The sequence below is a fragment of the Oryx dammah genome, unplaced genomic scaffold, assembly GCF_014754425.2.
Source record: "Oryx dammah isolate SB20612 unplaced genomic scaffold, SCBI_Odam_1.1 HiC_scaffold_10, whole genome shotgun sequence".
Lineage (NCBI taxonomy): Eukaryota > Metazoa > Chordata > Mammalia > Artiodactyla > Bovidae > Oryx > Oryx dammah.
This window is the reverse complement of record NW_024070194.1, coordinates 31762829-31776177: the sequence shown is the minus strand read 5'-3', so window position 1 is coordinate 31776177 and position 13349 is coordinate 31762829. Positions and strand designations below refer to the sequence as shown.

Here is a 13349-nt window from a genome sequence, read left to right as displayed (position 1 = left end):
CTTCATTGGCGGATAGCTACTTTATAATATTGTGCTGGTTTCTGCCATACATCAACATGAATCAGTCGCAGGTACTTCTAGACCTTCTGAACTCAGCATCAGGGCACTGAAATGGACTGCTCTGAACCTCTTCTGAGGGCAGGAGATGCGTAAAGTGGGGCTGGAGGTACAGAAGGTGTACAGACAAGTTGGTGAATGGATACCTTCATCAAAATTCAAGATCAATGACAATGCTGTGGCTGTGGAGGACTAAATCTGCTTGAGATTTAAGCAGATTTTAATCTGCTCAAGATCCTCTTGAGCCTGAGGGGACAGGCCTTCCCTGGTGGCTCAGTTGGTAAAGAATCTGCCTGCAATGTAGGAGACCTGGGTTCGGAAGATCCTCTGGAGGAGGGCATGGCAACCCACTCCTGACGACTGAGTGACTAAGCACACACACGAGAGGACAGGAAGCTGAACAGCCAAGGGCAGCTGGCGAGGCTCCGGCATCCGCGTGACGGTGCCCAGGCAGAGCTGTCCTGCATACCAGTCTCTGTCTCCAGCACTGGTGTGTTAAGGGCAAAGAGGGCCATGATGGGGACACAGGGAAATCTGCCCACAAGCTGCTCAGGATTCCTCCCACGCCTCACGGCCCAGGTGTCTGAGGCGCCCACCTGCTGATTTACACCTCTGTCAGACTGCCAAATGCTTCCTCGGAGGCAGTCTGAAAACTGGTAAACTTGTAAAAACACTTTTCTCCCTTTTCTTAAGGTTCTGTTGACCAAATTATAAAAATCAGTGAAACAAAACACAAACACTCAGAACGAAACCCACATTTTTATCAGATCTACTTTTATTTCAGAAGGAAGTTTGTATTATAGTATTTACTTCTGTTTATATACAAGTTCTTCACATTTATTTTTAAAATGCACAGACCTCCCTTAGTTCTCTTGTTCCTGCTTAAATTAGCTGTTATTTTACAATACAAAAAATACCAAAAAATTGCAGTCCTAAATGTATGTATAACACCCACAATCCCCAGCAATGAAATAGTTTACAATACTTACTCCATATTTACATGAGTGCAATATATGCTAAATTATACATATTAACAAACTAAGCTTGACTCCAAACCAAAAACTCCCCAAACAAAACAAAACTGTAACTAACTATAAAACATCTCCAGAGCCAGAATTAGCTCAACAGAACAGGCTTCACTAGTGTTTAGAATGTTTTGTGCACAAATTCAGTTACTGAAAGTCAATTCCATTATTGCCTTTAAAAGAGAAGGCGCCAGTTTTCCTCTCCTCTCCAATAAAATCATCTCCCTGCAGGTGAAGGGTGTTTATGAATTTGGACAACTAAGGGGAAACATCTCTTGGTGGGCTTGGCTATCTACAAACCATCATGGTGATTTTTATGGTTTGAGCCATTTGGTAAACTGAGTAGACATTTCAGGCTGAGAGCCGGGGCACGGTCCAAGGCTAGACCCTCCGCCTTCCTGGGTCTGTCCTCAGGTGGCCAATTCTCACAGAAACCACTGCAAGGAAAGGTCTCCCGGGATGACAGGTTTGAGGAGCTGGATTCTGCTGTAATTCTCAAGAGCTGCGTTTCCATCTGTCACTGCCCTAGTGTTAGCTTAGGTTGTCAGTGAAGTACTTAGTGAATATTTGTTGAATCATTCCCACCCCATCTCTAAATACACTCTACTAAGTTGAAGGAGCAAGATTTGCACTGAAAGGTAAAGTGTCTTTTTCTAAAATACCGCTCTGGTCTTTCCATGTGCCCCAGATTTCCTGGTGCATCTCCAATCTTGTTACCTCAGGCCTTACCCACTGATATTCCAGTATTTTCCCTATGCTGACAGTCTCTGTCCAGGGCTGCTTTTCTTCCAGGTTAGCTCAGGCAGCGTACGGTTGCTTTCTCTCCACACCTCCCACATTTAGAGGTGATCCTCACAGGAAACAAAGACTTCTCCCCAAACAGTATGGGAAGGGGGCAGGAGGTGGGCAGGAGGCAAGGGTGAGGTTCTCCATGGGGAAACAGGAGGAGCTAATTATCAACAAAGCAGCTGCCCACTCCCACCCCCCAGTTTGCAGTATAGTTAACTATGGTCCTAGGAAATGGTCATCAAAAATTTACACAAAATCACAACAAAATGCAGCCTGAAAAACCCCCTTTTGGAAAATGTGACTAGATCTATGGTATAGTCTTTGTATCTTAAGTCTAAGAGAAACATTTCTCAGGATGAGACTGGTCTTTTCCCGGCTACCCACAGCACCAAGAGGCTGACAGGAACATCTACAATGTACTTGCAGAGCTGATGGCAGTGACAGAGACATTCCAGCTGCCAGTGAGCCTCTTCACACACTGCCCACATTTTCATACGTGCACGGACAGATGAGTCCTGCTTTAAAAGCTATCCAATTGGTCCCAGATGCATTTGAACACATGGGCACAACGGGGATGCCTTTCTTGGCTTTATCATCACTGTACGAGAGGACTTCTCTGAGCCTGGACATCCATTATATGGCACAAAACACATTAGGTCAAACCTGGACACCATTATGTTTAATAAAAATACATTAAGATATTTTTGTTTTATGTACACTCTGAATGTCCAAACATTCGGACACTATTGTATAGTTATGTACAAGTGCAATATCTATGTTTTCATAACTATTTTAATTTACATACAGGCTCTGAAGTTCCAGATGACTTCCTCTCAGTAACTGGCTCTAAGCTGAGTGCCTCTTTCTCCTGCCACCCTCTTCTTCTGGCCCGAGCCTGCAGAAAGCTGTTTGCTACTGGCTGCAAAGGAGAAGCAGCTGGATTCAGTTGTTTCTCTACTGTTGGAGCAGAATTAAACTTCACTTGCTCCTTCCTTCCTTTTAAAAAATAAACATTATCTTCTAGAAAAAAAGAAAACCAGGTGGCTATGGGACACGGTGCTTATTATTTCAAGGCATGGAACTACCATGGGGAGGCGGCTTCTTTGCCAAGCAAACACTAGTTCTTTGAACAAACAAGGACTTCCTTTGTGGGAGGGTCCTCTCCAATGGCCTCGTGGTAATTACAGGGTGAAGGGCCAGTCCATGACAGGCTCTCTGGGGTACCGTGATCTGGAGCAGAGATGTAGGGAGCTTCTAAGAGGAGGGATCTTCTCTAGAACCATCTGCTCTTTAACAATGATGTGAAAAAGCAGCATTTTGAGAGGCAAGTCTCAAAGTAGAGGTGTTTTGTGCATCAGACAGTGTTTTATGGTTCGACATCCTTGAAAACATCTTTCCAGGCAATTCTTCATGGGAGGGGTTAGTGTTGGGGAAGAAATAATACTCCCTCTCTCTAGGTACTCCATATAAAGGTGAAATGCCACAGTTTTGCTCTTTTGAGTATTAATTTCTCCAAATTCACAAATTGAGCATTGTTGTCTAAAGGTCTACCTTTCCTGAGCCTCTGCACACTGCCCCCTGGCCCCCGCCCCCAGGGTAATGCTAGAGAACTCCTGGGTTTTGAAGCAGAAGAGAAGTCCTGGGAGGCTGCTGCATAATGCCAGAATACAGAGCACCACGGACAGGACAACATGACATCCAGGCAGTGGCCTGGGGAGACGAGCAGGGACTGCCCTACCCCACTTCAATTTGGTCACGACTTCAATTTGGTCACTTCATTTGGCATGGTTTTCTCTCCTTGTCCATTTTTCTCATGCTTTTCATCCTTATCAGCACTCACTGCCCTCCCCACAGCCAGCCCTTGAATCTAGGAGGGAGCATGGGAGGCCTGGGTCCCTCCTGGGGGAAAGAGGACAAACAGCTCCAGGCCGCTCTCCAGGCTTTGGGCAGGTTCTGCCTGACAACAGGAGACTGACCCTCTCTAGGCACTCCACCTGCAGCCTGAGAATGAAGAATGACCCACACCTTAAACAGGCTACAGAAACAAACTGCTGTTCTTTGATCAAGGGGTCCCAAGTGCGGTCATGCTCTTTTCAGCTCGAGAGAGACATGTAACATGAGCAAGGCCCTCCCTCTGTGGTGCCTGGGCAGGAGTGGCCAGAGGGGCTGAAGCAAACATCAGGCCCAGTCTGGGGCAGGGAGGCACAGAGGAACATGCCTTAGTGTCCTTTTTGAAAAACAGGAGCATTCACAGTTAGGTCCTTTCTGCTTTCCTCTCAATCCCTGCTACATTAAATGTTTCTTGGGGTGAGAAAACTTTCCTGGCTGCAAATTAGATTTTAGAAAAGAGTAGATTGCCAATGATAGCTATTTAAGTTTTATAAGAATGTAGGAATGCAATTATGTAAAAACTTATGCTTACTAACTTTCCAATTGCTAGATCTATTTAAAGTCTAGGCACTTAGTGTGTGTGTGTGTGAGAGAGAGAGAGCGCGAGTGGCAGAGACAGAGAGAGGTAAAGAGGAAAGAGAAGGATAGGGAAGGAGAGAGAGAGAGAGAGAACCTCAAATGGATTAAGACTAAATTAATCACGTTGCTACAGAAAACTACATATTACATCAGTTTACATTCCAAGTAACACTGCTGACCTTGACATTTAAAATAGCCCCCTTCTATCTTATGATTCAAAAGAGATGGACCATTATTAATTCTCAACTAGAAAAAAAGTTACTCCCTGGAAGAGAGATATTTGCCTAAATCGTGCAAGAATAAATAGCACATCTTTTAAAAAAGATAGCAGGCTTCAGATGAAAAGTTAATTCATCTGACTAGTTTTTAAAAGACCACATTCAAGAATGACTGATGATAAATGTCTACTTGTAAACACTACATCTTTGTTTTTTGCACAGTTGAGACAGTCCCAAGGACAGTTTTCCACAAGTGAACCTGAGTGTCATTCCTAGCTCTCTCACTCGCTCTACACCGGCCTCCTCCAGCAACAACTGGATCACCCCGGACCTGTAACGAAATCAATTATTTCCTATACGAAAGGAAAAGGTTAGATGCTGGAGTACAGATGGGAGAAACTGTCAAAGAAAGCTTGTGAACATGCAGAGGTGGTGGATGATTCGAGGGTTTCCAGTCTTCTGCCCCGCACAGCGTCTTCTCCCTGCCTGCTCCCTCCTGGCAGACGGCTCTGGCACGCCACTCCTTGCTCACAGGGAGTCCTGGCCCCAGCATCAAATGCAGGTCCCAGGCTGCGCGGGGGGCTGCTGTTTTCGGTTTCTCACTGCTCCTGACTTCTCTTTGTAGACGACTGGCATCTGCTGAGAAATGTCCACCAGGGCACTGGCCACTGCGAGCCCTTGGGAGAACCCAAAGAAGGAACACATGTTAAGGAACAGCTTGCTTTTATTTAGAAAATAATTTAAAAAATTTCTTTTTATATTCCCATGGCACAATAAATAAATAAATATATACATGGGAAAAACCTTACTTTTAACCTGTATCTCCCTCCATATTTCCCCTTCCATCAGAGTAACTGCTTCCGTTAGTTTGTATATATTCTTTCAGGGTTTATTTGTACAAATACATATTTGCCTCCTCTCCCCCTTTTTACATAAAAGGAGTACCTTACTTTCCAGCAGATCAACCAAGCAAAGTGCTCGGCCTAGTGGTGGAGCATTTAAGTAAGACTGCAGACATGCTTTAAGCACTAAGTTTCACCTGTCTTTTTCTCCAAAAAAAAACTGCACTATTTATGATGAAATTCAGATTCCTTCCACATTGCCCAGCTAGCACTATTATTATTTTGGTATCTATACCACGATAAGAGTTAGGATAGACTCTGGGGTCAGACTTTGGAATAAGCAAGGTTCTTTAACCTCCCAGTGCCTCAGTTTCCTCATATGTAAATGGGGAACAGCACAGGGCTTGTGTGAGGAGTCAATAAGTGAACTAATGGCAAGTTTTAGAATGGTACCTGGCTTTTCACCTCCATTACCACCTTTGCTTTAGGGACTGGGGAGTCCCTTCTCCCTTCTGTATTGGTAATTGATTAACTCATGTTCACCAGGGAAGGCACAATCCCGGGGAAGTTGTATTGCTATGCTTGTGAAAAGACCAGACAGGCTCCTGGCCCTGTTGAGGCCTCCAGGAGCCATGCTAGAGGAGTTTCTTACTCCACTTGCTGAGCAGCTCTTAAGTGCCAGGTTTAGTACCTGGCATGCAGTGGGGACTCCACACCAGTGACCACTGTTATAGCAGAGACAGAGCCAGGTGCTTTGGGAGTCCAGAGAAGGGCACTGTTTAAAATGGGGGTAAATGCTAGCTAGCCACAGCCATCAGTAAAGAAAAGAGATCCAGATTGGAAGGGAGTAAAACTGTCATTATCTGCACATGATAAGATACTATATACAGAAAAACCTAAAGTCTCCATCAAAAAACTATTAGAACTAATAAATGAAGTCAGTAAAGTTGTAGGATACAAGATTAATACACAGAAATCTATTGCTTTTCTATACACTAATAAAGAACTACCAGAAAGAGAAAGCAAGAAAATAATCTCGTTTAAAATCACATCAAACAGAATAAAATTCCTAAGAATAAACTTAATCAAAGACTTTTAATCTGATAACTATAAAACATTTACAAAGGAATCTGAAAATAATACAAAGAAATGGAAAGACATCCCATGTTCTTGAACTAGAAGAATACTATTAAAATGTCCATACTATCTAAAGCAATCTACAGAGTTAAGGCAGCCCCTGTCAAAATAACCATGACATTTCCCACAGAACTAAAACAAATAATCCTAAAATTGACATGGAACCACAGAAGACCCTGAATTGCCAATGCAATCTCATAAAAAAGAAAAAAGAATGAAGCTTGAGATATCATGCTCCCTGACTTCAGACTACACCAAAAAGCTAGAGTAATCAAAACAGAATGGTTTCCCAGAAAAACAGACACATAGATCAGTGGAACAGAACAGAGAGCCATGAGAGAATAAAGAATAGAGAATAAATTCATGCACTTATGGTCAATTAATCTATGACAAAGGAGGCAAGAATAGACAATGGAGAAAAATCTGTTCTATAAGTAGCTGTGGGAAAACTAGACAGCTACACGTAAAAGAATGAGATTAGAACATCTCCTCACACCACATATATAAAGACCGAAGTGTAAAACCTGAAACCATAAAGACCCCAGATGAGAACATAGGTAGAACACTCTTTATATAAACTGTAGCACTATTTCTTTAGATCTGTCAATAAGGCAAAAGAAATAAAAGCAAACATAAATAAATGTGATCTAATGAAAAAAAAAACCTACTGAATGGGAGAAAATATTTGGAAATGATATGACCAATAAGGGGTTAATATCTAAAATATAGAAACAGCTCATAAATTCAACCAATTAATTCAACCCAATTAAAAAAACAGAAGACCTGAATAGACATTTTCCAAAGAAGATAACAAGTAGCACAGAGATGGCCGACAGGCACATGAAAAGTTGCTCAACATCACTAATCATAAGGAAAAGACAAATCAAAACCACGATGAGACATCATCTCCCATCTGTCAGAATGGCTACCATCAGAAAGACCACAAATAACAAATGTCAGTGAAGATTTGGAGAAAAAGGAACCCTTGTATACTGTTGATGGGTATGTAAATCGGTGAAGCCACTGTGGAAAACAGTATGGAATTTCCTCAAAAACCTAAAAGTAGAACTATCAAGTGATCCAGTAATTCCATTCCTGAGTATACATCCAAAGAAAACAAAAATACTAATTCGAAAAGATACATGCACCTGAATGTTCACAGCAATGGTCACAGCATTATTCATAACAGACAAGATACGGAAGCAACCTAGGTATCCATAAATAGATGAATGGATATGAAAATGTGGTGTGCGTACACACACCCACCTACACACACACAAACACAATGGAATACTACTCAATTATAAAAAAGAACGACATTCTGACATTTGCAATAATATGAAAAAACCTAGAGATTATTACACCTAGTGAGCCAGATAGAGAAAGAGAAATACCCCATGTTTTTACTTGTATGTGGAATCTAAAATAAGAGAACAGATAAATACATATATAATGAAACAGAGTCACAGACATAGAGAACAAAGTGCTGGTTACCAGTGGTGAGAGGGAAGGTAGGAGGGGCAAGACAGGGGTATAGGGTTAAGAGATACAAACTGCTGCTGCTGCTAAGTCGCTTCAGTCGTGTCCAACTCTGTGCGACCCCACAGATGGCAGCCCACCAGGCTCCGCCGTCCCTGGGATTCTCCAGGCAAGAACACTGGAGTGGGTTGCCATTTCCTTCTCCAATGCATGAAAGTGAAAAGTGAAAGTGAAGTCACTCAGTCGTGTCCGACTCTTAGCGACCCCATGGACTGCAGCCCACCAGGCTCCTCCATCCATGGGATTTTCCAGGCGAGAGTACTGGAGTGGGGTGCCATCGCCTTCTCCAACAAACTACTATGTATCAAATATAAGCAACAAGGATATTCTGTATAGCACAGGAACATATAACCATTCTTTATTTATTTAAAGAATGGTTTTAGCTACAGAAGAATGGCTTGGACGTGGGGGCAGGGGTGGGGGGCGGGGGCTGAGGCTGTGATTTTAGAGGTCAAGGGTAGAAGAAGCTGACTACAGGGGAGAGATGGCAGCTGAGACTAGATTGGAGATGTGGCAGAGTAAATGAAACAAACTGGAAGAGTGAGACTCTAGATGCAGGACTAGCAGAACTTGCCCATGAATTATACATAGAGAGGTGAGGACTGCCTAGGACAACTCTTTAGTTTCTGACTTGAGCAACTGGCTAAATTCCTCAGTAAAGTGAATTCCTTTATTGAGATGGAGATCAAATGACCAAACTGGTTGGAAAGACGTAAGCTCCATTCTGGACATTTTAGGTATGATAAGACCTTGAAAAAGCAAGAGAGTTCCAGAAAAACATCTATTTCTGCTTTATTGACTATGCCAAAGCCTTTGACTTTGTGGATCACAATAAACTGTGGAAAATTCTGAAAGAGATGGGAATACCAGACCACCTGACCTGCCTCTTGAGAAACCTATATGCAGGTCAGAAAGCAACAGTTAGAACTGGATATGGAACAACAGACTGGTTCCAAATAGGAAACAGAGTACGACAAGGCTGTATATTGTTACCCTGCTTATTTAACTTATATGTAGAGTACATCATGAGAAACGCTGGGCTGGAAGAAGCACAAGCTGGAATCAAGATTGCCGGGAGAAATATCAATAACCTCAGATATGCAGATGACACCACCCTTATGGCAGAAAGTGAAGAGGAATTAAAAAGCCTCTTGATGAAAGTGAAAAAAGAGAGTGAAAAAGTTGGCTTAAAGCTCAACATTCAGAAAACGAAGATCATGGCATCTGGTCCCATCACTTCATGGGAAATAGATGGAGAAACAGTGGAAACAGTGTCAGATTTTATTTTGGGGGGCTCCAAAATCACTGCAGATGGTGACTGCAGCCATGAAATTAAAAGACGCTTACTCCTTGGAAGGAAAGTTATGACCAACCTAGATAGCATATTGAAAAGCAGAGACATTACTTTGCCAACAAAGGTCCATCTAGTCAAGACTATGGTTTTTCCAGTGGTCATGTATGGATGTGAGAGTTGGGCTGTGAAGAAAGCTGAGCACCGAAGAATTGATGCTTTTGAACTGTGGTGTTGGAGAAGACTCCTGAGAGTCCCTTGGACTGCAAGGAGATCCAACCAGTCCATCCCAAAGAAGATCAGTCCTGGGTGTTAAAAGAAACTGATGCTAAAGAAACTCCAATACTTTGGCCACCTCATGCGAAGAGTTGACTCATTGGAAAAGACTCTGATGCTGGGAGGGAATGGGGGCAGGAGAAGAAGGGGATGAAAGAGGATGAGATAGCTGGATGGCATCACCGACTCAATGGACATGAGTTTGGGTAAACTCTGGGAATTGGTGATGGACAGGGAGGCCTGGCGTGCTGCAGTCCATGGGGTCGCAAAGAGTCGGACATGACTGAGCGACAACTGAACTGAAGCACAAGTGGACACGTCATGTAGGCAATCTAATAACTGAGTATGAAGCTTGGTGAAGAGAACAGAATTAGAGATATGAACCTGGGAAAGACAGAAGGTAGAGGTTACTTAATAATGGGGAATATAAACTCACACTGAAAGAGAAAAAAAGCCTTGGGTTTGGCACAAGGAACCTTAAGGTGTAGAGACTGGAAAGGAGACTAGCCATTATTTTGGAATAACTTTAAATGTAGTACAGTCTATTAAAAATACTGGATCACACTGAAAGGCTAATATAATCTTGTAAATCAACTATAGTTTAATAAAAATGAATAAATAGATAAAATGGGGAAACAGAGAAGGGGGTGGCAGAGATGGCCCCGTCCCACTGGTAGGTCTCAAGCAGTGAGCAGCTCTTCATCAGACTGGGACACATCAGGCCAAGTTTGGAGCAGGAGAGGCTGCAGTGCCGCACGTCTGTCACCCCTGCACCCCCAGCACCTTGCCCTTGGGGAGCACCAGTCAGTGTCTGCTTAGCTGGGCACTGATGGAAGACACTGCTCCAGAGCATCATGTCAATGGGCCCTTCTGCCCGTGACATGGAGAAGGCCAAATTAGGGGCTCAACTCACAGAAATCCCTAGATGAGGGCAAATCAAGCCATTCACTTATGAAATGATGACAATAAGCCCTGACCTGGCCATGTCTAATATCCTCCCTCATGAGAACACCACAGACCCAGACCTGAGGCCTGCAGGATCACTGAGACTGAAAGCTGTCTAAAACATTTCTATTATTTGAGGCATCCCTTCAAAGTACTCCATGATTAGATTAATCAAGATACCTCCCAAACTGTATTCTACATTTCCTTTGTGTTCAACAGTAAAAGAATGTTTATCTAAATTATGATTCATGTATTTGATGGGGTAGTGTAAAAGATGGGTAAGGTATTATACAGCAAGTTATAAAAATGTTTAAGATAGTTACATGAAAAAAGAAGAATAAAAATAAGAGTTATACAATCACTGCAACTAAATTGATGATAAGGGCTGGGAAGGAAACAACAGTGAAAATAGGTGCTACAGTAATGCTGCTGCTGCTGCTAAGTTGCTTCAGTCATGTCCAACTCTGTGCAACCCCATAGACAGCAGCCCACCAGGCTCCACTGTCCCTGGGATTCTCAAGGCAAGAACACTGGAGTGGGTTGCCATTTCCTTCTCCAGTGCATGAAAGTGAAAAGTCAAAGTGAAGTCGCTCAGTCATGTCCGACTCTTAGCGACCCCATGGACTGCAGCCCACCAGGCTCCTCCATCCATGGGATTTTCCAGGCAAGAGTACTGGAGTGGGGTGCCATTGCCTTGAAATACCAATTTGAGAACCACTAGCTTGAAGGAGCTAGCTGGAAGCCATGAGAGTAAGATGACTGAGGAAGAGCACAGAGGGAGAAAGCCTACAGTTAAGGGACAGCAAAGAAAAAGAAAGTAAAGGAACAAGACAGCCAGTGGGGAGGAAGCATTGGTGGCAAAGGAAGGTTTGGCTGGAAGCATTAATACCACTGGCAGGCTAAGGAGGCTGACGAAGTGAGGAGATCCAGATATTTTCTGGAAGGAATGGCGACCTTAGAAAGAGGGGTTAAGGAATACAGGGGCAATGGGATCATCTTTCCAAATCCTCACAGTGACACGAGGCAGGCACTACAGGTATACCTCATTTTATTATGCTCACAGATACTGTGTTGTTGTTTTTTAAAAAACTGAAGGTTTATGGCAACGTTGCATTGTCAGATAATAGTTAGCATTTTTAATGAATGATGAACCGTGTCTTTTTAGACATAATGCTATTGCGTCTCAACAGACTACAGTATAATATAGACATAACATATGTACACTGGGAAAACAAAAAATTCGTGTGACTCACTGTCTTGTGATACTTGCCTTATTGCAGTTTTCTGGAACCGAACCTGCAATATCTCCTAGGTCTGCCTGAATGCAATATCACTTTTATAACCAATTCCCTATGAAAAAGAAGGAGTCTTCACACATCTAACACATAAACCTCATTTGTCAATAACCGTCATCTACTCACCAGACTGCCCAGGAGGAGGGATTCCACCGAGGCCTCGAGGGAGCCTCACAAACACAGAGAGGACAGCAGCTTTGTTGCCAAAACACGGCTCCAGGGCAATGGGCTTGGGAACAGTCTGGTCAAAGAAAATAAAGAATTACCTAAAATGGTGTTCCCTAAGAAACACCTTCATAGCTTTTACATGTGATTTTTAAAGACACCCCTTCATTAGTTTCTACTGTTATGAAACATCAAACAAATCACAAACTTTGGAGCTTAAAACAGCACCTATTTATTATCTCAATTTTTTAGGCCAGAAGTCCAGGTGAGAGCTCTGTAGGGTTCTGGATATAGGTCCCATTTATGTCTTCTGTCAGTTCGGGAAAGTAAAAGTCACTCAGTCGAGTCTGACTGTGACCCCATGAACTATATAGTCCATGGAATTCTCCAGGTCAGAATATTGGAGTGGGTAGCCATTCCCTTCTCCAGTGGATTGTCCCAACCCAGGGATTGAACCCAGGTCTCCCACACTGCAGGCGGATTCTTTACCAGCTGAGCCACTGGGGAAACCCAAGAATACTGGAGTGGGTAGCCTATCCCTTCTCCAGCAGATCTTCAAGACCCAGGAATTGAACCGGGGTCTCCTGCATTGCAGGCGGATTCTTTACCAATTGAACTATCAGGGAAGCCCCACCTCAGTTCAGGAAGAATTCTCAACTCTATTTCACAAAGGTTCTGAGGGTCTCAGATCTTATCTTCAGAAGGTGGAACTCAAGTTATCAGCTGGGTTCTACTCCTACCAGGAGGCCCTGGGGAAGAACCAGCTTCAAGACTCATTCAAGTTGTCGACAGAATCTAGCTCCTCCAGGCTCTAGGTCTGAAGTCCCCATTTCCTTGCTAGCAGTTAGCCAAGGGCCACTCTTCTTTTGGAGGCCACTCATATTCCTCTTCACAAGGTCTCTCCAGCATGAAACCAGTGATGGTGCTCAAGTACTTCTCATGGTTCCTCTTCTGCCACCAGTCAGAGAAAGTGTTCCCTATATTTTAATGTCAACTACCCTCAGACTTTTTAAAAAAACAATTTAGCTGTGGCTCTCAGGCCCTACAGCATGCAGGCTTCAGTAATTGTGGCTCATGGGCTTAGTTGCTCCACAGCACGTGGAATCTTCCCGCATCAGGGGATCAAACTCATGTTTCCTGAATTGGGAGGAGGATTCTCATCCACTGTGCAATCAGGGAAGTCCACCCTCAGACTTTAATTACTTCTGCAAAATCTCTTCACAGTAGAATCTGAAGTAGTGTTTGATTGAATAAACTTGAGAGGAATCTTGGGGGCCATCTTCAGAATTATGCCATCAGTT

General features: G+C 43.3%; 1 protein-coding gene across 1 annotated transcript in view; it reads right to left on the bottom strand.

Moving 5' to 3' along the window:
- Positions 1-810: 810 nt before the first annotated feature.
- ATRN (attractin) overlaps positions 811-13349 on the bottom strand; it is a 193821-nt gene continuing 181282 nt past the window's right edge. Inside the window, exons 28-29 of the mRNA XM_040247855.1 lie at positions 12010-12124; positions 811-5235 (exon numbers count right to left, since the gene is read on the bottom strand). Of these exons, the coding sequence (XP_040103789.1) occupies positions 5111-5235; positions 12010-12124 (240 nt within the window). The 3' untranslated portion in view covers positions 811-5110. The remainder of the gene's footprint in view (positions 5236-12009; positions 12125-13349) is intronic.